At 56.2% G+C, this 26,442-nt stretch overlaps 2 protein-coding genes across 2 annotated transcripts in view; both read left to right on the plus strand.

Annotated features, from left to right (window-relative positions):
• Positions 1 to 26,442, plus strand: part of C1QB (complement C1q B chain) — a 119,081-nt gene that overhangs the window by 7,917 nt on the left and 84,722 nt on the right. The gene's annotated exons all lie outside the window — the stretch shown is intronic.
• Positions 21,659 to 26,442, plus strand: part of EPHA8 (EPH receptor A8) — a 35,950-nt gene continuing 31,166 nt past the window's right edge. Inside the window, exon 1 of the mRNA XM_067723304.1 lies at positions 21,659 to 21,755. Coding sequence (XP_067579405.1) covers positions 21,662 to 21,755 — 94 coding nt within the window. The 5' untranslated portion in view covers positions 21,659 to 21,661. The remainder of the gene's footprint in view (positions 21,756 to 26,442) is intronic.

Here is a 26,442-nt window from a genome sequence, read left to right on the forward strand (position 1 = left end):
ATCCAGCTGGTACAGCCCTGCCTCTCCTCACCGTAGGAGGGACCGCCAGCACAGCGGGGAGGAGCTGGCAGGGACAGGCGACAAAAGCATCTAGGCCTGGGAGAGGGAAGCTTCCTGGAGCTTGTGGGGAGGAGCTGCCCCAGGATTAGAGGGCCATCAGCACAGTGGCCCTGCGAGCCCTGGTCTGAAGCAAGCCTAGGGCCTGGGGTAGCCCAGGGGCTGAGAGTCAGGGCTGTGGAGTCATGTGGTCTAACGTCAGCCCTGCCACTGCCCAGCTCTCTGGCTCTGGGCAAAGCACTTAACCTCTCTGAGCCTTACTGTCCTTGTCTATGAAATGGGAAGGATAATAGTCCTTGCCTGCCTCTTAGGATTATAAAATTACACCCGTGAAGGCCCTTATGTGCCAGGCAGAGAAGGGACTCCATAAGTGGTTATTATTAGCTTCCCTGGACCCGACCCCAGGAAGGCCAGCTGTTGCAGGAGGAGACTGTGCTTCATAGTCTGGACTCTGATGCCCACAGGGTAACAGGAGGAGGGAGTCCTGCTAGGAGTTCCACCCCTGACCTTAGTTAGGCTGTGACCTTAGCACTAACAGGGAGAGGCCCGGCTGGCTGGCTGGGCAATCGAGACCAGAACCCCAGGTTTATGGGGGGTTCCTCAACCCACCAGTAAGGAGGCCTGAGGAGATAGGACCCCCTGGATTCCACAGGTTGCCCCCGTCTTCTGGTCAGAAGCTTCCCCACAAGCCTTCCTGGGGGCTCACGAGCAGGCTGCCAGGTGGAAGGGAGAAGTGACAGGGACCCAAGATTCCCAGCATGGAGCCCTGTGTGCCCCAGCCGAGCATACACGCTCAGGGGCAAGCTTACCTCCAGGACTTGGCCCAAGCTGTCCCCATCACCCGCCCCTGCCCCCTGCCAGCCTTTTCCACCCAGCTTTTCCCTATCCTTCAAGGCCCAGCCCAAATGTCTCTCACTCCAGAAAGTTTCCTTCAGTTACCTCAGCCAAAATTGTCTTCCCTTGGACTTTTCTGATACGCTGTGTGACCCACAATATTGATCATATGGTAATTTGTGTTCATGTCTTTTTTTTTTAACTTTTTTTTTGTGGCAAAATATACATAACACTTATCATTTTAGCCTTTTTTTTTGGCGGTACCTGGGCCTCTCACTGTTGCGGCCTCTCCTGTTGTGGAGCACAGGCTCCGGACGCACAGGCTCAGCGGCCATGGCTCACGGGCCCAGCCGCTCCGCGGCATGTGGGATCTTCCCGGACTGGGGCACGAACCCGTGTCCCCTGCATCGGCAGGCGGACTCTCAACCACTGCGCCACCAGGGAAGCCCCATTTTAGCCATTTTTAAGTGTAAAGTTCAGTGTGAACTACATTCACATTGTTGTGCAACCATCACCACTGTCCATCTCCAGAACTTTCTCATCATTTCATACTGAAACTGTGTCCCCATTGAACATTTTCATCACCCCTGAAGGAAGCCCCATTCCTGTTAGCGTCACCCCCCATTCCCCACTCCTCCTGGAAGCCACCATTCTATTCTGCTTCCTGTCTCTGACTCTGGCTAGTCTAAGTTTCTCACAGAAGTAGAATTATGCAGTATCTGTCTGTGTTCATGTCTTAACCCTCCATAGAGCCCTGTGCCTCTACTGAGCGACTGAGTAAAAGCGGCAAATGAAGGAGCAAAAGAACAAAGGTGATGCCTAAGGCTTCCTGAGACAGGCCTGGTCCCCTGCCACGCCCCTCACATCACTAACCTCCTAGAATCCAGTCATTTGATGACAGGCATCTATTAAGCACGCACTGTGGCTGAGACAGGGTTCCAGGTGCTGGAGACACCACAGTGGACAGAACAGAATAAAATCCCTGCTCTCGTGGAGCTCATATTTTAGTAGAAGAGACAGACAATAGATGAGTATATATATAGTCTGCCGAGCATTGCTGAGCGCCCAAGAGAAAAATTAAATTGGCAGCGGGGCAGGAGGCATGGCAGAGGTTTAGATAGGGGGGCTGGGAAAGGCCTCACTTATTAAATGATTCCAGCAGAGACCTGATGGCTTTGAGAGCCTGGCCGTGTGAATGTCTAGGGGAGAGCATCCCCAGCAGTGGGAACAGCCCATGCAAGGGCTCTGAGGCGATTGCACGTGGCCAGTGTGAGGGGTACAGAGGAGGCCAGTGGGCTGGAGCAGAGTGGGCCAGGGAGAGGGTAGTAGGAGATCAAGTTAGAAAAGTAGTCAGGCCCAGATTACACAGGACCTTCTAGGGCATTGCGAGGGTTTGGCCAGTGGAGGGTTTGATCGAGTGCTGCGGCTGCTGTGTAGGGAATAAACATAGGGAGAAAGGGTGGGTGCTGGGAGATGACTTAGGGGTTATTGCAATATTGCATCACAGAAGAATTTCATAAAGATAAAAAATTAAAATGAGGCTGCAACCTAAATAAGTTTCTGAGTGGCTCATTTGTTAGCCAAGCAAGGAAAATGATGTTGGCTTGGACCAGGGTGCTGGTGAGGAGTGGTCAGATGCTGAAAGTAGAGAAGACAGGGTTTGCTGATGGATTAGACGTGGGACCTGAGAAAAATAAGAGGGCATAAGGATGATTCCCAAGATTTTTGGTCTGAAAGTGGGAGCATGAAGTTGCCATATGCTGTGGAGGGGAGAAGAGTGAGGGGCAGGTTTTGGAGGAAAAATAAGGAATTCACTTGGGGACATGTTAAGTTTGAGATTTCAGTTAAACACCCAAGGAGAGTTGTAGAGTAGGCAGTTGAAACATGGGTCTGGAGTCAGGGACGTTAGTGATCACCTTGTCCAGCGTTCCTATTTTGTTTCCTGAGGCCCAGGTGGCACCTGGCATCACCAGAGCTTTCCAGAGACCCAGGTGTCACAATCTGCCCTTCCTTTGTGCATCTCTCCACCTGTCCGTCCATCCGTCCATCCATGCATCCATCCATCCACCCATTCATCCATCCATCCATCCGTCCACCCGTTCACCTGTTTATCCACCATGCCCTGCACATCTAACCTGTGTCAGACATGGTGGCAGGTGCTGGGGATACAGGAATTAGTAAGACATGTCCCCCCCTCATCAGGCTCACAGTCTGGTTATAAATTCTCCAGGCCTCCCACTCCCCCATGCCTCCCTTGGCCTCAATCTCTCCTTTGGTAAAATGAGTTCAGACCAGACAATCTTGAAGCGCTCAACCAACTCAGACCTCCCATAAACTCATGAGGCCAACTTTCCCTCGGCCTCCCCTGAGCTGGGCCCCACAGCTGGGGTGGATGGAGCTGGGGTTGGGGTCCACGTTGGCTTCCTGTTCCCATAACACCCATCTGACCAGCAAATGGGCCCTAACCTAAATTTTGCTGTGTTCATCTTCCACCAAGAAGTGATTAACTGTGATGAAGCAATTAAGTCAACCTAGCCAGTGTGGTTTGCAGTCCACAGGACTCACGAGTGACGTGGGTTAAGGTTAAGGGGGATGATAATTGGCAACTGGAGAGTGAAAAAAACCTTACTCTTTTTTATGTATAAAGTGCAGATATGTGAAAATTACATACACAAATATACAGATACAGTGTATCTGTGGTATTAAAGTTTCATGAGCATGGAGATTAGGGGAGAGGATGTCTTAAAAGGCTCCTTGGGGAGCAATAATGAAAAAAAGAGTTAGGGGAGGTCCCTGGCAGCTCAGTGGTTAGGACACAGCACTTTCACTGCCGTGGCCTGCGTTCAATCCCCAGTCAGGGAACTAAGGTCCCACAAGCCACATGGCACAGCCAAAAGACCAGCGTACCCCTCACACTGGTTAAGAGAGGGAGGGAGGGAGGGAGGGTCAGGGCTTGGAGCACACACTCATTTGGCCACACAATAACAGGGCTCAGTCCTGGTGCTGGGGACAGAAGTGACCAAGCTCAGAGACACTGCCCTTAAGCTACAGTCTAGTGTAGGACAGGCAAGAAACTAGGCAATCATTATACCCAATGACAAGTGCCGTGCTGGGGCCAGGGGTATGAGTGGGGATGGGGCTCAGGAAGCCTCCAAAGATAGGGCCAAGCAGGGCTGGACAGGTGACTAGGTAGCTCTGGGCAAGGGCAGCCTGCTGGATCCCAGCTCCCCGTCCAGGGGCCGAGTGAGCAGATGCCGAGTGAGCAGGGTAAACGGGGTGAAGAGTGGGTTGAGGGGAGGCTGAGAATTTCCTTCTTTCAGACCCTCAGCTCAAAAATAACATCACCACTGGAAGATGCCTGGAATCCTCCCACTAGAGCTCCATCCCTCAACTTGAAATACTGCTCTTGATGGCAAGCAGATATGGTGGAAAGAATTCCAGACCAGGTGCCAAAATACCTGACTCTTGGTCCCAGCAGTGCCCCTGATGTACTGAGTCAGCATCCTCTATCTCTAAAACGGGAGATAAGTACAGTCTCTTCCCCCGCCTACTTCACAAGGGCGATGGATATGGGAAAACACACAGGAGCCGCCAGTCTCAGCCTACAGACACATGAGCTCATCTACTCACACACACCCCCCGGTGATGAGGAGATTCCTCCCCATTTTACAGGTGAGGAGACTGAGGCACAGAGAAGCTAGTCACTTGCGAAGGCCACACAGGTAGTTAGTGGGGGAGCCAAGATTTGAACCCACTGGCTGAAAACAGGCATGGGTGTGGTGTGCGAAGACACAGACAGGGGTGGGTTTAGGGAGGCAGATGCACTGGATGCGCAGCCAGGGCGGCCCTGGGTGTCCGTCTGAGAGCCACGATCCCTCACTCTCTGGGCGCCGTTTACAAGCAGAGCACACGCTGAAGAGGTGGGCTTGGGGCAGCCGGAGGCCCTGGAGATCCCAGGCTGGAAAAAGGAAGGCCCACGGGGCCATACAGCTGTCTTCACAGACCTGCAACCGTCAGAGGGATCTGCTTAGGACATGGATGGGGTCACATCGTGCCCTGGCTCCAACCCCCCAGAGAGCCCAAGATGAAGTCCTGGCGACTCAGCTGGGCAGACAGGGCTCTCTGCAACCTGACCTTGGCCAGCCTCTCCAGCCTCATCACTCACGATTCCCCGCCTCAAACCTCACTCTCCACGTTTTCAAACTGCCAGTAGCCCCGCACGCACTGTGCCTGACCCCGCTACTGGGGCGAGAAGGAAGAGCGGCCCCCTGCTCCCTGAGCCTCTGCTCGTGCTGTCCCGAAGGCCAGAGTGCCTGTCCTTCCCCTTTCCCTGGCCGACTCCTGCTTCCGCTGGAAGGCATTCCAAGCTGTGACTCAGATGGCAGCTTTTTCAGGAAGCCCTCCTTCATGCCTCTGTTGCAACCTAGCCTTTCCCTGACCCCAGGAGCCGCTGTCTCTGGGTCTGCCTTGCCGGACAGGGCCGGGCCAGAGTCCGGATCTGCAGGTGGACCAACTGCCTCGCTGGCTCTCACAGGAGGCCAGCGCAGCCTCGTTCTGTGTTATCATCCCCATTGCACAGGGGAAGAAATGGAGACACTTAGCCAAGGTCACACAGCTACTAGGAGGTGGAACTGGGGTTGTAACCCAGAAGTCCAATGCCAGAGCTGCCATCTCAGCTGTGCAGGAAGAGCACTTCTTCCTGGTGGGGGCAGGGGGAGCCCCGTAGCCTTTGTGGACCTTCCCAGCACCAGGGTTCTCAGATTCTAATAATATTAATTGTAGCTCAGTGTCACCTTCCCAGAGAGCCTCCCCTGTCCACACTGCCTAAAACGGTCCCATATCACTCTCCATCCTTTCACTCTCCTTTAGTCATTTTCATCGCACTTGTCTCCATCTACAGTTTTATAAATGTCTCTACTCATTGGTCTGTCTCCTCACCTACACCGTAGGCAGCATAGGGGCAGGGACCTGGCCCGTGTAGCTCACTGTTGGATTCCCAGCACCTATGACATGGCAGGAGCCCAGAAAGCGCTTGCTGAGCAAATGAATACTTCCCGTGCCCATCTGCCCAGAGGGCCTGAGCCCTTCACGTCTGCCGCCCACCCATCCTCCCAGCAATCCTTGAAGTTAGGAGCTAGGCACATTTTTTCAGAGAGGAAGTGGGGCCTCAGAGTCGTTAAGTAGTAATTTGCTCAGGGCCTCTGATAGGGTAGCCAGTGTCCAGGTCCATGGGATTCCAAAGACTGCACTCTCGGACACTAGGCCAGAAATGAGGAAGCTGGCACCAGAGAGGCTAACGAACTGGCCCCGGTCTCCTGCCTGAAGACACTGGCTTTGTTCTCTGCACAGCCCTCTGCTGGGTCCCTGGGGGCCTGAGGCCCAGAGCAGGTCCTATTTGCAGTACCTCCACTCTGCCTTTTATTAAGCACGTAAAGACTGCAGCCTTCACAATTGCCCAGAGTTCAGCTTTGCCTTTTTTTCCCACCTCTTTAAATGAGCACACCCTTCAGTGGCTGTGGCGTCATTAATTCTCTAGTCCCCATCCTTGGTGAGAGCCTCAGGTCAAGGTCTTCTGATGGACGTAGTAGGAGCATTTTCAAGCTCCTAATCCACCTCGCAGTTGTTAGAACTCTCGGAAGCTTTGCCTTCTCATCCCGTCCAGTGGCCCAGGTAACACCAGAGGAGACTAGTGTTTGTCTTTCCAATTCTGTCCCTGAGACCTAAGTTCCATCTTCTGGACACTCCTTTCTGGCTGTGTGACCTGGAGCAAGTCCCTTCCCTTCTAGGATGTCTAGTGGTTCTTCCAGCTCAGATGTTCTGAAACCAATAGAAATACGATACAAGCCACAAGTTTCATTTTAAATTTTCTATCAGCCATGTGAAAAGGGTAAGAAAAAAACAGGTGAAATTAATTTAACAATATATTTTATTTAACCCAATACATCCAAATTATTTTCATCTTAATGTGTAATCAATATAAAAATACTAATGAGATATTTGACATTTTTTTCGTACTAAATCATCTCAGTTCAGACTATCTACTTTTCAAGTGATCGGTAGCCACGTGGGACTAGTGGCTGCCATATTGGACGGTGCTGGGCTGGAGTTCTCACCTTGTCCTGACCCCCAGCCTCTGCTCTCACGCATCCAGGAGAGCTGTGGCCCCCGCCTGGGTCTGTGGGCTGCCTTCTCTCTCCCCATCCCTCCCCACCTGCTGAGAGCCAGTCTGGACAGCAGCTATAGGGCCTGTGACACCAAGAGCTCCCTCTGAGGCTGGGGGAGTCCTACGAGGGCTTGAAGGTACATGCAGCCCTGTAAGGCTTCTCTCTGCCCAGCATGGGAAGAGAGGACGGAGGGGGGAAGGGCACTGCCTTCCTCGTCCCCAGGAGGGGGTGATGTCATGGGGAAAATAGATCTCAGGACCCGGGTTCCATTTCTGAGTGTGTGTCCCTTCAATTGAGCCAGGTGCTGGGCTAAACCCTTTACATGAATCATCGAATTTACCCTCCCAAGAGCCCGGGGGGATGTGTGATATTCTGATCCTGATTTTTCCCACAGGAGGAAACTGAGGCTCAGAGAAATGAAGGGACTCTTTTCCTTGCGCCTTGAACCCTCTCTCATTCTGCGTCTCCCTTTCCCTCTCCTTCCCGGCCATCATGCGTATGTGCGAGTTTGTGTTTGTTGGGGTAGAGGGGACCACGATCTCCCTGGGACACACACACTGCCTTGGCATTAGGCATGATCATTCCTGCTTGCAAGCTGCCCTTTTGCTGGGGGTCGGGGCAGTGGAGGGAGGATGGGTTCACAGCAGGACTCTGGGATGGGGAGACACAGGACTTAGCTCCCTCAGCTCAGCTAAGGTGTGAGGGGGAGGGAGAACTTTCTTCTCCTGCCCCACCCAGTGCCCTGAGCTACGCCCCTCCCCACACCCGGGATCCGGCACCCCACGTGTTTGCTGGGACCCCAGGGCCCCGGGCCTGGCCCTGGGCGCTTCGTGAACGAGCATCGTCCCAGCGCTCTCATCTGTCTATTCATCCTGCCCTCCCCGTCTCTTTCCTGCCCTCCCCTGTCCTTGCATCTCTGTCTCCACCTCCGTCCTTGGGCTCAGTGTGAGGCTGTCTCGCTGGCTCCCTCAGCCTGTCTCTCTGCCCCTTTCTGACTCTCCCTCTCTCCTTCTCTCGCCTTGTTCCCTCTGGGTCTTCCTCTCTTTCCCCTCCTTTCAGGGTTGATCTCTGGGGCTCTGTCTCTCCCGAGGTCTCTGGCCTCAGCCTCATCCTCTCCAGCCTCCTCTTCCTCTTCCCCCTTCTCCTCCCCCGTCTCTGCTCCTCTGCATCTGCTCTCGCCACCCCCTTCCCCTCTCTCCCTGTCACTTGTTTATTCTTCTCCTCCCTGAGCTTCAGTGGAGCCCCGGCTCCTCTCAGCCTCCTGTTTCTCCTCCCCGGGAATGTGGGTGGCGGCAGCGGCAGCCAGCGAGAGGCCCCGCTGCTGGATGACAGCCGAGCCCAAGCCTCCCTCGGAGCTGTCACCAAGGAAATCACACACCAGCGCCTGAAATTCAAATTAGAGTTTTGCAGAAGCTGCTAAAACACATCAAATACTATCTTTGAAGTCCCTTAGCAAGCTGGTCATTGCTCTTAAATGAGTCTCTGTTGGAAATGAGGGCTGGGCAGAGGGTTTGGGCAGGGCCACCATCCCCGGGCCTGGAGTGGGGGCCCCTCCCTGACAGGCCACCCCCAGACATGCCCTGTCACATGGTCCCCCCCCGGGGGCTCCCTGGGTCAGCCGCCAGCCTCACCAGGCTGAGATCCCACTGCCCCATAGGCTCCCCACCTCTCCCCAGGGGATCAGCCTGCCATGGACTTGTGGAGAGGCAGCAAGAAACAGAGGAAGGAGTCCTGGATGGAGATCCTGAGGCCCTGGGAGGAGGTGTGATGCGGGCTCTGCACAGATTCTTCTTCCAGGGCCCCGTCCCTCTGCTGCTCCCTGGCAGCTGACTCCACCCCTCGGGGTTTCCTCCACGGCCCGGGGTGAGAGTATTTACCCACACGGTGTGGCAAGGATGAAATGAGCCATCACGTGACTAGGGCCAGCACACTGCTCAATAAATAACCACCATCACTTCAACAGTAAGAGCAAAAGCGTGGGTAGTCAACCAGCATCTTCACCAACTTACGCACCAGGCCTGCCTCTCAGAGCTGTGTCTACGTCCACTCGTTCCATCCTCAGAACAACCCTGGGACGAAGCTGCTGGGATTATCCCCATTTTACAGAGTTGTTAAGCAGCTCAGGCTCCTCCCCAGCGGCTCTCCCACACCCTCCTCTGCTGGCCCTCCTGCGTCCCCAATCCCAGGGTCTGGAGCTCTGTCCCGAGCCTGCCCTTCGCCGGTGGCCTGCACTTCAGTTTCCCCGGCAGCCTTCCACCTGCCCTTGTGACACGAGGTGTCTGCGGGCCCCTTGCTATTCCCGCCGCCTGCCTGGAGCGCCCTCCCTGCCCGCCGGGCCTGCCTGCTTTTCCACCATTGCTGTCCCCCCACCAGTCTGACCTTTCCCACTGCAGATAATCCTTTGAGTTTGGTCTTGTCACAAGCTACCACCGGCAAGGACAGGAAGTTTTCTGCTCAGGAACTTGAAAAGTCCTTGGACTCTTCTTCCCGTTATGGCTGAAAGATGATCCCTGCAAAGGGCAAAAGTCATGAGACTGAGATGGGAAGATTGAGCCCCGAGGCCCTTGGGAATGTGAGAGGGACCCGCTGTGTTTGGAAAAGGCACCCACGAGGGCATGGCTGCCATTTGGGCACCGGCCCTGTGCCTGGCACTGTAGAAGGACAGTCCCCAGCTGAGTGTGGCTGTGGCATAGGGGTGGAGCCCACTGGGCAAGCAGTCCCGTGGAGGGGTCTTGGCCCCAGAAATGGCCACATGTGGCAGGCCCTCGGCTGCCTGAAGAGCCTGGAGGGCACTCAAATCATACAGTGGGAACCAGTGGGGGGACATGGGTGTATCCCAGAACCCCCCCAACCCTGAGTTTCCCTTGGAGAGGACACCACCCCAGCTCTCCCAAGTTCAAGGTGGCTGGAGAAGGCGCCCAGCACGGACATGTCACAGAGATGAGTTCTGTGATGGCAGAAGTTCAGGAGGCTGAGCAGCCTGAGGACATACCCACCCAGGGCGGGGAACCGGGAAAGGCGTTCTGGACACCTGAAGTTGGAGTAGTTTGAAGTTGAGTTCACCAGGCGAAGGGATAGGGCAAGGGGAAGAGGAGTGCGCCAGCCGAGGGACTGGCGGAGGGGCGCAGGGGAGCCACGGCAGACTCGGAAACTGAAGTTCAGTGTGGTTATTGCTTAGTGTGGGGACAGAGGAGTGGTGAGACCTGCGGCTGAAGAGGTAAGCAAGAGCCAGGCCACAGAACTCTCTGTGTGGGGAATTGACACAGAAGAAGGGATTTCTGAACGCTTCTTAAAAATTCACTCTTACAGGAGTTGGTGGCTGAGTTCAGACTAGCCAGACTTCCCTGAGTATCTACTACGTGCAGTGTACTTAGCACTACGTGAACAAAGATGATTGTCAGCAGAGGAAACACCCCTCAGAGAGCCTCCTCGGCCCTGAGGCCAGGCTGCAGGGGCCACAGGCCAGCCAGTATTCACCACGTGATTCAGACAACCATCACGGATGCTCCGATGACCAGGGCAGGACAAGGACTTTTCAGATAAGGAAACTGACACCAAAAAGGGGGACGCCTTGGTCATACAAGAAGCCGAGGTCACACAGGAGTTAGCGTCAAGGCCAGAACTCAGAGCCCAGACTCCCCATCCAGGGCTTTCAACTCAACCAAATGAGCCTCAGACCAAGCACAATAGGGTCTCGGTTAGGAATCTCCCTGATGGCTGCAGCAACTGAATGCATTCAGCCAGCACACATCTCCCGGTGCCTGCCGTGTGCCGGGCACTGTGCTGCGCGTTCGGAGGCTGTGCTGTGGGACAAGCGGGGGGCGGGGGGGATATTAGATCGCATCTGACCCACATCAAAGCCGTTTCAGAAGGATGCAGGGGATGAGGGAGTGCTATGCAAATATAAAGTGCTATCTGAAAGAGGAAGAGACCACGAGGGATGCAGACTATGGAAAGATGCCTGGGACCCACCCTGCACCCCTTTCTCCCCATCCTGAGGCAAGGGGACTGCTGAAACCATCTGCCGGGGTTCCCTATCCTACCCTTCTGGGCTGCTCGCTGAGCCTGTGTGCGTGCACGCATTTGCACACGTGTGCACGGCTCGCATGTGCACGTGTGACGAGCAGCAGCTGCTGACAAGTGCCCCAGGTGTATTTCGGGGGCGTTAAAGCTCTGTGTTTAACGGCCACAGTGGTCACGGCTGTCATCCGGGATTTCACGGGCTCGTGACACCTTTAGCTTCCTCCTTCGGAGACGACTTCATCATCTGCAGCACCCCAGCCCCTCGGCAGTGGTGGGGAGAGGAGGTGGGGTCAGAGCGCTGAGCTCCCACGTTGGGGTTCAAAGCCAGACTGACAGCGGTGGCGGGGCAGGGCCTTGGGTGGGACCCCCAGCTGCTGGCGCAGAGCCAGCCGGCTGGAGGTGGGCTGGGCCAGAGGCAGATCTGAGTGTGGAGATGGGGATCCGGGCCAAGCGGGAGACGAGATCCGATCTGGAAGCCAGGAGGTCACAGCTGGGTGAGGTCAGGAACTCCAGAGTCAGCTGAGGGGTTGCAGAAATGGAGCTGAGAGAGTCCGAGGAGCGGGCTGTGAATTCCCGGCCGCACTGGGAAGAGCGGCCCCTTCCTGCCGCCAGCTAGAAGCTGCTCAGATCTGTCAGGGCCCAGAAGCCCAGGGCTGCTGGGAGGGGTGGCCCTGGCTACAGTCTGACTTACCAGGGCTACTTCCAGCGAGAGCTCAGGACCAGCCCCCAGAAGCCGAGATACCGAGGGTAGGATGTGGGATAGAACGTAGGTGATCAGGATCCTTGAATTCTTGGCTCACAGTAGCCAGTTACCAGCTGGTACCTTTGAGCACATCGTTCCCACCTGGAGCCCCCATTTCCTCCTTTTCAAAGTGGGTGACCATAAGGTGGATGAGACAGACAAACAGGCATCTACCACACTCTGCTGGGTGCCAGGATGGAATGAGGCAACGTGGACACAACACTTAGCGCACACCCTGCACAGCTTGAGAATTTACCCCAGTGAGCTGTTAGGATGACGAGGATGATTAAGGGGTGAGTGCCAGGGACACTGGGAGGGAGGCACCTAACGCAGACTTCTGGGCTTCAGTTCAGAGAAGGCTTCAAGAAGGAGGTGATGTCCAAGCTGAGACCTACTTGGAGAAGAAGAATTAGGCCCCTGGGGAAGTGGCAGGGCGAGGGGTGGGTGTTAGGAGACAGAGGCGTGTGCAAGGCCCAGTGCAGGTAGGAGAAGAGTGCAGGGTGTGACCACAAAGAGCAGAAGCCAGGCCATGAAGGGCTTCGCTGCTCAGCCCAAGGAGCCGGGCTTTCTCCTGGGGCAGTGGGACGGCTGCAGGCGGTAAGCAGGGGAGTGGCGCACTTCAGAAAGATTACCCCGCCTGCAGGTGGAAGCGGGACTGGAGGAGTGGCAAGGAGAGAGGGAGGTGATGGGGTTAAAGAGGGGGATGGATTCACTGGGTGGTCCCAAACCAGAACAGGGACGGTGGCTGGGCGATTCCTTGGGCGTCTGGGGAGGAGGCTCAGAGAGGCTGAGCCCCTGCCCATCGCTGTCTCCAGGCTGTCTCCCCCTCATCAGCACTCCCTCCGCAGCCCAGGCCTGTTACCGGCAGCCCCAGGAAATATCCCCCTGGAGAGGCCCTGATGGACCTGTCACCACAGTGCCATCCCGCCCAGCCGGCCCCTCACTGGGTAATCTGCTTTCACCAGGAACATTGTCCTTCAGCGTCCCCCAGCTCCCAGCTCAGAGCAGGGAGGGCAGGGCGCACAGGGCTGAGAAGCTGTCTTTCTTCCCGGAACAAATGACCTTGGGCCAGGGTCGGGAACAGCTTGGCCAGAATTCAAACAGCCTGGGCCTCCGGCAGCCCTGGGCTCTTACCCCCTCTTCCAGTCACATCCCAGGGAGTAAATCTGCATCTGGGACAATTACAAACTAAACTGGACTCTTGGGAGCTCCTTCTAAGTGACCCCAGACACAGATGGGTCTCCAGCTTCCGAGTTACACTCTGTCTCCTTCCCAAGAACCCCGCCCCAGGGAGTCATCTGGCCGAGAGTGACATACACTGGTTTGAGCGTCAGATATCCTTGGGTTCACATCTCATTTCGGCTACTTCCTGGCTGGGTGACCTTGGACAGCTTGCTCTCCCTCTCCAAGCCTCCAGGGAGCCTAAAGTAAATGGTATGATACCCCTGCAAGCTCGGTGTGGGGTGACTGGAGAGGGGACTGCAAAGCATCCAGCCCCCAGCTGGCACCGCGTAGATGGCGACCCCTTCTGGCTGCTCGTTTCCCTGCCATTGGGAAGCAGCACAGAGATCCACCCCACCTCTCCCTGAGGCTGGCATGTGAGCAAACCCACGGCCTGGTCCCCTCTCCATGTCCTGGCTGCTCTGTGGTGAGATGGCCTCCTGTGAGGGCCATAGCACTGGACAAAGAGCCAGGAGATTGGGTTCTGGTCCCAGATTTGCTGCTGGCTGTGTGACCTTGGGGAAATCATTTGCCTTCTCTGGGCCTGTGACGCCTCCCCCCCTCCTCCCCACATGCACATCATTACCACCCTGTTTAGCTCTCCCTCCTTTGGGCTCTTCAGTAGCTTGTCGGTGTTGCCACCGTGGCCATGAAAGGATCTATTCTAGGTCTCTCTGTACTGGCAGACCATCAGTTCCCGCAGCCCTGTTGGTGTGCACCCCCCTCCAGCATGCAGCACAGCACTCCCCATCCTAACACTTCTGGGCCTCAGAAAATTGGGTGTAGAGAATGGGATGAAAGTGCAACAGGTTCCTTGCCCGCATGACAGAGGAGCACGTGGGCCCGGGAAGGAGGCCTGGTGCAGCACTGCGGGGCGCCCTTCAGTTTGGAGGAGCAGCGATCAGGCTGCTCAGTGGCCAAGCAACCTAGGCCCAGGGCTGCCCCTGTGCTGCGGTGACGGTGGTGAAGGCAGTGGTCGTGGCAGCCGTGGTGCGGGTGAGAGTGGCCTCGGGGCTGGTCACGACCCTGGCTCGGCCTCCTGTAATCAGACCTTCCCAGGCAGTGAGGGAGCGCCTGCCCCTCCCGTCACACCCTCTGCCTCAGCAGCCTTAATGAAAATCAGACACAGATCTTTAGAGCTGCTTAGCATTTCAATACATTCAATATTGGGTATTACCAAGTCACCCTCCTAAAGCTATTCCCTGCTCTGGAGAGGGGCCATCACTACCCACCCACCCCTAGCCCCACACTCACACCCACCCCCGGCAAGTCATGTCACCCAGACACTCTCATTCTCCTACACACACACACACACACACACACACACACACACACACACACACAGGGTCTCTCTGTGTGTGTGTCTCTCTGTGTCTCTCTGTGTCTCTCTGCGTCTCTCTCCCTCCCTCCTTCTCTGTCTGACTGTCTCCCGCAAACACCCGCAAACACAGAGAGCTGCTCCCATCTGTCAGAGCGCTGATGTGGGCTCATCTCCTCCCGACAGGCAGAATGATGATAAGGTTATTTTTTAATATCGGGGATATTAATGCTCCTCTTTCTGATGATGAGCCACAGCCCGATCCCTCCTCCTCCCTGAGGAAGGTCCTGGGCCGGGCGGAGAACAGTGTGTAAGGGCTGTGATGCCTGAGGGCCTCCTGTGTGCCAGGCACCCTTTTAGTCACCATACCCCTTAAAGAGCAGGCGGTGGTGTCCCATTTTCCAGACCAGGACCTGAGGCTCAGAGGGGTGAAGTGACCTCCCAAAGACACACAGCTCAGGGAAGGGCCAGCACGCCCCCAGGGATAACCCACAAATTGTTGCCCAGTATGGCATCTGCTCTCCCTCGCTGCCAACCAACCCCGAGTCTGGACCTCCCACTCATCTGAGTACCCCCTCTCTCCCCTCTCCCAGCTGCCTCGAGACGAAGCCCGCGGGCTCTGCAACCACAGATCTGGGTTTGAATCCTGGGTCTGCCGCTTTGTAGCTGGGGCATCGTGGACAAATCATGTCCCCGCCACCCCCACCTGATTCTCCTCATTTATAAAGTGTAGATAATAATAGAACTTATTTCAAGGGCTGTTATTAAGATTAATAAGAATAGTGAATACTCTGCCACATCATCCTAGATGTTGAGAGGCCCTGGAGGCCTCCCCCACGCTGAGCAGCGCCCCAGAGAGGTAATGTCATTTGCCTGGAGTCACACAGGCAGGTAGTGGCAAAGAGAATCCAGGCCCCCTTCCAGGTCTGGGCCAGGCCCCCAAAAGGTGCCAGGACCAAGGCAAAAATCCTTACGGAGGTGGTCACATACTGGACATTGAGGATTTGGAGTCCAGCAAGAGCAGAGGTGGTCCCTGCTCTCACAGGAAGGTGCAGGTGAGTTTCCTAACTGAGCCAGGGTGTGGAGGTTCCTCAAGAGAGCTGACTTGGGCCAGGGCTCAGGAATGGCTTCCCTGAGGACGAGCAGGGGGTACTGGAGGTGGGGTGGGGGGCGTCATAAAGACCGAGTTGCAGAGGCAAAGGCTGTGCATGGGAGGGCGCGCCACCACCGCACATTCGAGGAAGTGCAGACAGGGAGGCGGTGGTGCCTGGAGAGGTGACAGAGTCCAGACCACCTGGACAGGGCCTTGCAGGCATGGTAAGGATTGGGATCTTTATCTAGCAGAGTAGTGGAAGGCTCTGGAAAGGTTCTAATCCGGGGAGGGGAGGGCACGGGGCAGGGCCCGGCCATGATATTTTGCACGGACCAGTCTTTCTGGCTGCAGTGTGGTGCACGACTGAAGGGGCTTAAAGAGTGTGCACGGGGGCCAGCGATGTGGCCCCCACAGTTGTCGCGGTTGGAGCTGATGGGGTTCAGGCCTGGCTGTTGGCCATAGTGAGGGGCAGATGGAGTCGAGATACATTTGAGTGGTAAAATCAGAGAACTTGGGGATGTCCTGGGTACACAGCTGATGGAGAAGGAGGAAGGCGGATGAAGCTCAGGTTCCTGACACGTACAACTGGGTGGATGGTGGTGTCGGACAAGGACCAGGCGTGGGACAGAGAATCACGGAGTGTGGATCTGGGCAGGGGGTGATTGGGGGACCGTGGAGGTGATAATGGACAAAGAGAAACAGAGAGGAAAAAAATAGGTCCGTGAGGACAGATGATTCCTTCAAGAAGTTTTCTGGGAAGGGGAGGAGAGAGGGATGGGCAAGGGGGATGAGGGATAAAGGAAGGGTTGGTCGTGTTTTTTCAGGACAGGAAAGACTTGAGCATGAAGGATTGAGCAGCCCAGACCTTTGAGGCGCGTCCCAATCTTGTCATCTTCCCGCTCCATTCTGCTGCTGGCCAGTGGTTCCAAACTGTGGAAGTGATTGATTATATGCAAACAGGAGGAAGCAATTAGTCCGTGCATGCCTGGTCATTAATAAGCCTCTTATGTATTTATAACAACACCTCATTTACCCTCCAACCCGAGAACAAACATCCAGAGACCAGCCAGGAATAAGCGGAAGAGACCTCTGAACAGCCCCAACCATTGACACCAATCTCATATATTCTTTACTCACGCGAAAGTCCCTCACTTAGAACCCGTTGACTCTTACTTTACATGCAATGCTAATAAATATTCATTTTTTTAAAGTCCACAATAGATTCGAAGCAGCAATTTAGGGGGCAGTTGGCAACTGTCAGAGGTGGGAGCGCTACGGCAGAGAGCAGAGGCAGCTGACATCCTGAGAGTGAGGGAGGAGACAGAAATGTTATTAAGCAGAGAAGCCCAGGCTCATTTATTGGACAAGGGAAAATAGGTCCACCCACCTCTGTGGCCCTGAAGGCACCTCTGTCTCCTACTGTCCCGCAAGCAGTGGCTTGACTAACTCATCTCTAGGTCCTTTTCCACATGGAGATTCAACGGTTCTGTGTTCACAGCAATGACTCTGAGCCCCTGAGAAAGGGCTGAATTACATTCGGTATTTTCTGCTTCAAGAGGACTTTTTTTTTGAAATATTTTAAATTGTAAATTTTATTTTAAGTTTTGGTGCCTAAAGTTCCTGAAATAGTCCCTTATGTGGAGGGGGGTTTTGTAATTGCCTATTTAATGATCTGCTCTCCCGTTAGACGGACAATCTGTGCGGGGGTGCACCCCCATCTTATCCCCAGCATCTGGTACAGCCCTGCAGGAGGGGCTCAATACATAGCTGTTGAATTACTGAATTGATTAACAAAATTAATATTACATACTGAGCAATTGCACTCAACAAATATATTATTACACTTAATTCCACCTATTTTTACTTTTTAATATAGCTACTAGAAAAAAATTAAGTTACACATGTGGCGCACGCTATATTTCTATCTGACAGGGCTGTCTTAGGCACTCCTGCCCTGGCTCTAGAAGTACAAAGTTTAAACACCTTCCCCGTGGTCCGGGTGAATCTCTCCTATGTAATGTAAGCTACTTCCTCACTAGTTCCTGGGGTGCTGCCTCCCCTCCAGCCTGGGAGCACATCACAGGCAGGGTACTATCTTATGACCTGGGAACCCCAGCACCAGCCCAGTGGAGGGCCAGCTCCACACGCCCTTCATGCCCGTTGCAACTCGGGAAAATGGGTACAGCAGGCACGTCACAGATGGGAAAACTGAGGCCCTAAGTGGGGAAGCAACATGGGTTTCATGTTAGGAAGCCAGCTAAGATCTCCAATGGCTCGTCCATGCCTGGGGGAGAAGAAGAAGTTTCTATGCAAATATGAGGAATGCCCGCCCCCTCCGGTCCCGTCACAGAGTGAGCCAGGTGGAGGGTGAGGCGGGGCAGCGGAGTGGTGTTTCTCTGCAGGAGTCTAGGCCCTGAGTGGACAGTTTGAGGCAATAAGACATCCAGGGCAGGGGCTAGGGTGGCTCAAGGATGAGCGGGGTTTAACCACTGTCCACTGAACCCAACCCCACACACTCACGCACACCCACCTCCCGCCAGACACCTCTTCTACCTGTGCCTAAAGTGACGCCCTGCATAGCTCATCCCTCAGAGTGCAGGACAGCCAGGCTCCAGCCCCCTCCTTTAAAGTACAGAATGCCTTCCAATCCTAGCTGTCTTTCTAGGTATCCAAGCACATTTGCACCTGTGAACTCATATGAGCCTCACAGCAACCCTCTGAATTGGTGGCATATCGTCATTATGCATTATTCTCGTTATTCTCACATAGTTGGAGAAACTGAGGCTCCGAAAGGTACAGTGAGAAGAAATACTCTTGGGAGAGTATTTATCCCAGGAAACGGAGAGTGTAATGGGCTTGTCAGACGTTCCTGCAACCCCCCTTCCAACTCCCAGAAGGAAAAGATAGGGGTCAGGGAGGGGCCCTCGGGTGGGAAAGGACTGGCTCAGTGGCCTCCCTGCTTGGTCAAGTCCAGCCCTTTCCGCCCCACCTCCACCTTGCTCCATAGAGTAAGGTCCCAAGGCGCCAGCGTGCCAATGGGAGGGCGTGAGCGCTGTTCAGATTCACCCCCTGGAGAGTTGAGGTCAAGCTCATGTAGCAGATCCGGCTAGCACAGCTGTGCAGCACTCCAGAAAGCAAGGTGTTCTGTAACCCAGAAGCGCCTTCCAGCAGCGACGGCCTCAAGCACCGGGTCAACGGGGTGCGGGCTTCTGCCCGTCTGCTCATGATTTGCTGGGTCATTCAGCAAACGTCCCCAGAGCACCTACTGTGCACCAGAAGGATGCAGCAGGACCCAGCCGGGACCCTGCCGTGGGCTTTCAGAACCCAGTCCGGAGAGGAGACACATTCCACAACCATCACGGATCCCGCTCGTGCGCCTCACAGAGTTTCCCACTCCATCAGTCAGCCCTCACAAACCTCACTCTCCTTGTCTTTAAAATGGGGTGAGGGCTTCCCTGGTGGCGCAGTGGTTGAGAGTCCGCCTGCTGATGCAGGGGACACGGGTTCGTGCCCCGGTCTGGAAAGATCCCACACGCCGCGGAGCGGCTGGGCCCGTGAGCCATGGCCGCTGAGCCTGCACGTCCAGAGCCTGTGCTCCGCAACGGGAGAGGCCACGACAGTGAGAGGCCCACGTTACGCAAAAAAAAAAAAAAAAAATGGGGTGAAAGCCCCAAGTTGCAGGGATTCCATGAGAGAGGGATGCATAGTCCAGCCTGGGAGGTGCACAGTGAGTGAAGTGAAGAGAAGTGAAGCTGGCAGGGGGTGCTAATGGCTTCTTCCTCCCCGTTGGCAGGCTGGCAACTTGCTACTTGGAAACCCCGGACAAGCAAAGGGGAAGGGGTGGGAGGAGAGACCCCAGGAGAGGGTGCACCTGGGCTGGGGTGTCCTGGGAGTATCAGAGGGGCAGAGATACAACTGAAAGCAAACCACTCTTAGCCCGCAGAATGTTTGGTGAAATGAATTTCTTATTTTGTCAAAGAGGATTCAGAACATGGAGCAGGCCCCTGACAGAGACCCTCATGCTCACCAAGTCCTTCAAGGATTCCCCAGATTCCTCACCTGCAAAATGGACAAAACCCAGGTGTGGTTGGCTCCACCTCAACCTGGGGATGCAGAACCCCAGCCCCCAACAAAGCTTCGTCCACCAGCAAATATTTCTGGGAGCCCTGGCCAGGGTACAGGATGCCCATGAGTGCCGTGACTGCACACTGCACGATCTGCATCTTTCTGCCCTACCTTGCCCACTGCCCCAGTGGCCCAGGAGCGAGGTGCCAGCCAGGGACTTTTCTGTCTAAAAGAAGCTCAGAAGGAAGGTCTAGAGGCCTGTGGCCACCTCTCTCCAGGTTTGCACACACTTGTTATTAAAATGTTTCCGTTAGCTGCCAACTTTAAATGTTAAGAGACACCACATAAAAATTCCAGATATACAGCTTCTCTTGAAAACGCAGAAAATTGGGCTCATACCCCCAGGGCAACGTTGACTGGAGCTGGGAACACTTCCCTTGGCAGGTTTCATTAGCCTGCCTGCCTGTCTCACATGGGCATTGGAGTTTGCCTCTCCGGGTCTAATCCAATCTGCTCCCCTGAACCCCAGCCCCCCTCACAGCGTCCCTGAACAGTCTCGAGCTAGTGTCGGTTTGAACGCTTCGGCTAACAGGGGGCTTACTACATCTTTGAGGCAGTTGGTCTGAGCTGTTAGAAAAGGGCTCCTAATACGAGCCGTCTTCCCCTTTCTGTAACAAAGAAAGACGCACAGGAAAGAAGTGGGTTTTGGAGTCCAGCGGATCTGGATCTGAGCACCTCTCTAACATTTAACCAGCTGTGTGATCTAACGCGAATGATGGCCTTTCTGCACTTCAGTCTCCTTAGCTGCACCTCCCCTGCGGGGCTGTGTGAGGCTTAAAGTAACGCAAGTTTATAAAGCGCCTAAAACAGGGTCTGGTACACAGCACACACTCCCCAAATGGCCTTTATCATCCCATGTAACCTCCAGCCGTTGGTCTAACTCTTCCCCAGTGAGCACAGGAGTGGAAGTGTATTCAGAGGGGCTGAGCAGTGGTCTGCACCAGCTGAAAGGCAGAGCAGCGGTGAGACTTGCCCCAGTGGGCACACACTTGCCAGCCAGTCCCCAGGAGCTGCAGATCTCTTATCTGCTTCCTGGACAGCTTGGCCCACCAGGTGCTCACCAGGCTGGAGGCTGGTAGGTCAGGCTTCAGGAGGGAGCCCCACGACACCGTCCTCCCCCTACAGCCTGCAGCCTCCCCAGGATGAGATCTCTAATCCTGGGAACAGAATTGGAGTGAATGAAGTCAGGGGAGAGGAAAGCAGGGGATAGTAACCACCGTCATCCAAGCTGGCCACTGGCTGTGTGTCTGGCAGTATGCCGGGCACTTTACCTGGGTCCTTGAATATAGTTCTCCAAACCACCCTAGGACATAGACACCCTTGTCCCTGTTTTACAGACATGGAAGTTGAGACTCAGGGAGGTTAAGAAACTTGCCCAAGGCCAGCATTGAAACATCTGTCTGGTCCCTGAGCCTGAGCTCATGATCACTGCACTCTAAGGCCTCCCGGGGTGCCCAGTCATTGGGGTGGGGGAGGGGAGAGAACGTTTAAGTAAAAGTGCTTCCGAGTTTGCCTCTGAGCCTCTGTCCGTGAACTAGTGTGTATGCATCACCCCACGAGGCACTTTCTGGGGGCGCGTGTGCCTGAGGGTCACGTGTGTAAGAGAGAGTGTGGCCGCGTGTGTCCACGCGGGGCCTCCCCGGGTGGGTCCGTGGGTCCCGGTGTCGCGTGGCGTCCGAACCGTGGCTGGGTGCGCGGTGGCTGAGTCCACGTGCAGACGTGGGGCGCGCGCCGCCCCCGAAGGTACGGGCGGGCGAGGGCGAGCGTGCGCACGGGCGGCGGTCTGTGGTGTCCGCGGGTCGGTGTCCACGGGTCGGTGTCCGCGGTGCGGGCTCCGTGTCCCCCCCACCCGCCACGGTGCTGATTGGCTCGGCGCCGTGACGGGCCGGCCCCCGCCCGGGGCGGCGGCGGCGGCGGCGGGCGCGGGTGCCCGCGTGTGCGCTGCGAGTCGGCTTGTGCGCCGGTGTGTGCGCCGGTGTGTGCGCCCGGCAGCCGGGTGTGCGGGTGAGCAGGGAGCGCGCCGACGCGCGGGCCGCTGCGGCCGAGCCCAGGGTGCGCGGCGTCCCCGCCAGCCCGGCCCGGCCATGGCCCCCGCTCGGGGCCGCCTGCCCCCGGCGCTCTGGGTCGTCACGGCCGCGGCGGCGGCTGCCACCTGCGTGTCCGCGGCGCGCGGCGAAGGTGAGCGGCGGCGGCGGCGGCGGGGCGGGGCGGGGGGGGGGGGGCGCCGAGGGGCCTGGGGGCGCGGCGCGCGCAACCAGAGTGAGGCTCAACTTCCTTTCCCTCGACCCCGAATGCCAAAGGAGCTGGGATCTCTGGGTCTGGGGGGCAGGCGTGGCACCGCGGGTGAGACCTGGGGTCAAGGGATAGAGCGATGGCGATGGGGACAGGACTGAGGGAGAGGGACCGGAGGGCTTGAGGATGAGGGACAGAGACACCGGGACAGGGACAGGAGGACAAGGACTGAGGGATTCGGAGCGGGGGACAGGGAACTGAGGCTCGGACACTGGGGATGAGGAGACAGGACGGGGGGACAGAAGACAGGAGAAGAGGTATAGGGCAGAGAGGAGACAGGGCAGGGGACAGGGGTGGGGACAGAGGACAGAGAGCAGAGGGACACAAGGACGCAGGATGAGGTTCAGGGCAAGGAGGATCAGAGAACAGGACTGGGTTTGGGGGAAGATGGGAATGAGCGGCAGCAAGTGAGGGTCTTGGAAGTGGGCCGGGCTGGAGGGTTGGAGGACTGGGGGAGAACGAGGGACAGCAGCCAGGGGGTGAGAGCCGGAGGGGAGGCAGCTTTGGTGGGCACTGGGGAGAAGGAACCAGTGAGGAGGGGGCTGAGAGGGCTGCAGATGGAAAGGCCCTGGAGAGCTGGGTCTTGTCCGGAGTCAAGGCTGGGGCAGTCTGGTCACTCAGGGGACACAGGATGGGCGTGAGGGCTGAGCAGTCGGAACCAAAAGGGTCTGGGTCTCCACACACTTATGTGCAAGCGTTCACGCGCGCACACACACGTACATCTTAGCCCCGCTGGACACTCCAGGTCCGGCTCAGGATGCCACCCTGGGTTCTGCTCCTCACGCCAGCCTCTGCCCTGGACCTCCTCTGCTTTTGCAGCTCTGCCAGAGGGAGGCTAGACCTGGTGCTCTGTGCAGGATCCTGGGACTGACATCCTGGGTCCAGAGCTGTGTTCTCACTCTGGCAGGATGAACTTCCAGATTCCAGGAAGCTCCAGAGCCAGTGTTCCTCATCCACGCTCAGATATACCACAGATCCACCCCCTCACACACGAACGGCTCACAGAGATGCAGTCGTACCCACAACCGGACATGCACAAACAAACACATGTTAGGATTCACGCGCCTAGACCCAGGCCTGTAGAGACTCATGTGCATGGACAGCCCCCTCCCCACGCCATAGTCAGATGCACGGAAATGCGGCCAGTACACATGTGCACACATACATGTAAAGATTCACGCGCATGAAAATGTGCACATCCATGGGCAGACACCACACATATAAAAAGACCCTCAAACTTGCATTCGTGTCCACAGAAATGCATGTGCACAGAATAAACGCACAGAGACATGGATAAACTCATAATCTCCAATGAAACAGGGGCCATGCAGGGAGCAGGGACCATAGCAAGGGAGCTGAGGGGAAGAGTGCACAAGGGGCCTGGGAGCTCTTGGGGCTGTGGCCTGAGGACACGGTTTTCCCAGGGTCGGGTGGGGAGAAGGGGACAGATTCTTCACCCAGCAGGATTCTGAAGGGCCCACACCAAGGCTCTGGGCGTTGGGTGGTGCATCCCCCGCTCCTTGCTTCAACTCTCTTCTCCAGCGAGGAGCCAGCACCCTCCAGAATCCCAGGCTGGCAAACCCCAGAGCCCCTGGGGAGGGGACTTTGACCAGGCTCCCAAGCAGAGGACGGACCATTAGCCTGCGAGAGAGGATGTGTCCAGGGAGGGGCGACAGTTGGGGAAGAGGCAAGGTCTCAAAGAGAGGAAGGGGGGATGTCTGTCAAGGGTGAGAAGGAGGGAGACGTTGTCCAAGGGCCAGGCCATACCTATCTGATCAACACAGCAGGGTACCCATGGCTGGACATGGGTTACCCACGCAGGTCTGACAGTCCTGGGTGGAGACCTGGGGCATGGGTTCCACATAGAACAGCCAGGAGTCCCTGGGCTAGTGCAGAGCCAGGATCGGCCAGGGAGACTGTTGGAACTCAGGGAGGGGGCTCTTTTCCCAGCTGGGGTCCTGCAAAGGTGACAGTGCCCCAGGCTGCCCAAGTGCCCATATGCCAGGTCCCTCACACTGCTGGGGACGGTCCGACACCTGCAGAGATGCCCCTGAGCCCCACCAGGCTCGAACCCTTATCACTCTGTGGTGTGGATTATACAGCACTTTGGGGTGATCTCCAAGGCATTCACATCTTGGCTGACATCCCCTGGCCACCCTGAACTCTCCAGCCTCACCATCATGCGCTGCGTCCTCAGGGAATGTAAATCAATTTAGGTATTAGTCTCAGTGAAATGGAATGGGGGAAGGTGACAGTGCTGGAGAAAAAAAGAAATCGCATAATGCCTTCCACAGTCGAATAGGAGAGGCTTAGGAATTATCTGTGCTTCTCAGAGCAGGAGAGGGACCCGTTTGATCCCCCAGAATAGCCTGGCAAGTAGGCCCAGGAAGGATGCCTACAGACATCTTGCTGATGAGTAAACCGAGGCACAGAGGGGTTAAGTGGTTGCTTCACTGAAGGCCCTAAGAGACCATGGGTCCAATCCTTCCACTTACAAGTGGGGAGACAGGCCCAGAGAGGGTCATTGACTTCACAGATGTCACACAGACCTGCAGTCCAGCAGTGCAAGAGGCAGGAGAGAGCCCAGCCCAGGTGAGCAGAAAGGTTGGAATCTCCAAGGGGGTTCAGGCCCAAGCTGGATGGGCGTAACGCTGGAATTCTCTCCAGCCCTGATGAGCCCTCCTGTGGGCCTGGAGCTTCCCATGAGAGGCACTCTGTGTTCCCCCCACAGAAGGGGACATGAGGTAGGGAAGAAGGGGACAGAGGGGGAGGAGGGGAGGGGATGGACAGAGAAGGATCTGGAGGGAATTGGAGCAAGCAGCCCTGGAATCCTATAACTCCTCCTGAATCCAATAGAATCGACTTCTGACTTATTTTTGGATTATCTGAGCCCCCTGGCTGACTGATCAGGAAGCAGCTGCAGGTGTGGTTGGGGATTTCCAGAGGGGAGGGAAGGGTCTAGAAAGTGGAGTCTGCAGGCAGTTGCCTCTAGAGTCAGGGTGTTCATGGGGAGAAGTCCCAGTGGGGGACATTCATTGCCCCTGGGTAGAGGCAGGTCTGAGCTGTATCCGGGTGATGCTGGCGAAGGGCTGAGACCCCATCTGGGATGTGGGTGGGGCGGGGGAGCCCACACGTCCCCTTTCCCCACCCTCTCCCCAAACTGGGCCCTGCTGGTCTGGGGGAAACTGCAGTGCGGCCCCCTCCCCCTCCCCCCAGCCAGCAGGAGGAGAGAGCTGCCTGACCCAGTTTTCTCTCCATTGCCTGAGAGGGAGGGAGGGAGGGAGGGAGGGAGGCGGGAAGGCTTCTCTGCCTGTGCCCCTGGCATGAGGCCGGCTGGGCTCGGGGAAGGGAGATCCCTCTGCGGACACTGGCTCCATCCCCTGATCCCACCTGGCCCCTGGGGACCCAGGGGAGGACCTCAGAAGCCCCTTCCTGGTTCGGCAAGTAATCTCTCCAGCCAGCCTCTGGGGCCCCTGACAATAGGTGGGGAGGGTGAGAGGAGAAAGAGGAAGAAAATCAGCGAATAAGAACATCCTCACTCCTACATTTCCTGAGGACACTTGTCTCCATCTTTGAGGGGCAGGCGCAGAGCTATGCAAATCTCAGGCAGAAGGACACCCAGCCTTTCTTCGGGAAAGTTCCAGGAGGGCCCCGTTTGAACCCTCTGTGACCTGCCGGAGTCTGCAGATTGGGTTGTTTGGAAGCCCCTGGTTGCTGGCTGGGAGAGGGGGTACATAGAAGAGAAAGTGAAGTGAAAGCTGTGGACCTTGGAGCCCAAAGCCCTTTCATCGGCTAGATCAAAGGAAGCAGGGGCCCAGAGAGGGGAAGGGACTTACCCAAGGACACACAGCAGTTAGAGACAGTGCTGAGATTCAAGCCCTGCTCTTCACAGTTTAGTGCATCTTTATCACCTTAAAGTGAGTGGATGGCTCCTAGGTCCCAAGAGAGAGGCAGGAGGGCCAGGACTTAGGGAATAGGAACGAGCTTTAGTAAGGCATTGACTCCAGGCTTTACAGTTTACCCTCGCCCACCCTTACATATTATTATCCCCATTTTACAGATGAGGAAATTGAGGTTCGGTGAAGTGCAGGTCACCTGCTACCAAGTAGCTGTATTGAGATATGAGCCCAGTGATATCTGATTCTGAAGGCAGGCTCTTTTCTCCACCCTGTTGTTGGTACTTTGCAGGGTCCCCTTTGAGGGTCTGGCTTAGAGTAAACTTGCCTTTGAGGCCAGCGCTCCTTCCCACCACAGTGACAGCCCAGAGGTTCTGCTCCTTGGGCTCAAGCTACCAGGGCTGGTGGCCTTGTCTGTGGTGCCCTGGATGCCAGCCCTGCAGCTACACCTGTGGGGCTCCAGGCACGTTCCTGATCTTCACCGAGGCTCAGTGTTTTCATCTGGAAAATGGAGATAAGAATGAACACCTTTCAGCCGTGTTGTGGGGGCCGCAGATGAGGCATCTCAGGCTCCCCTAGCAGAGCCCAGCACATAGCAGGTGCTCCGTACGAGGCAGCTCTTCTTCCTCCAAGACCCTCCACGTCCCGTGTGCACAGAGGACCTGTTGGTGCGAGGC

The sequence above is a fragment of the Pseudorca crassidens genome, chromosome 2 (assembly GCF_039906515.1).
Source record: "Pseudorca crassidens isolate mPseCra1 chromosome 2, mPseCra1.hap1, whole genome shotgun sequence".
NCBI lineage: Eukaryota > Metazoa > Chordata > Mammalia > Artiodactyla > Delphinidae > Pseudorca > Pseudorca crassidens.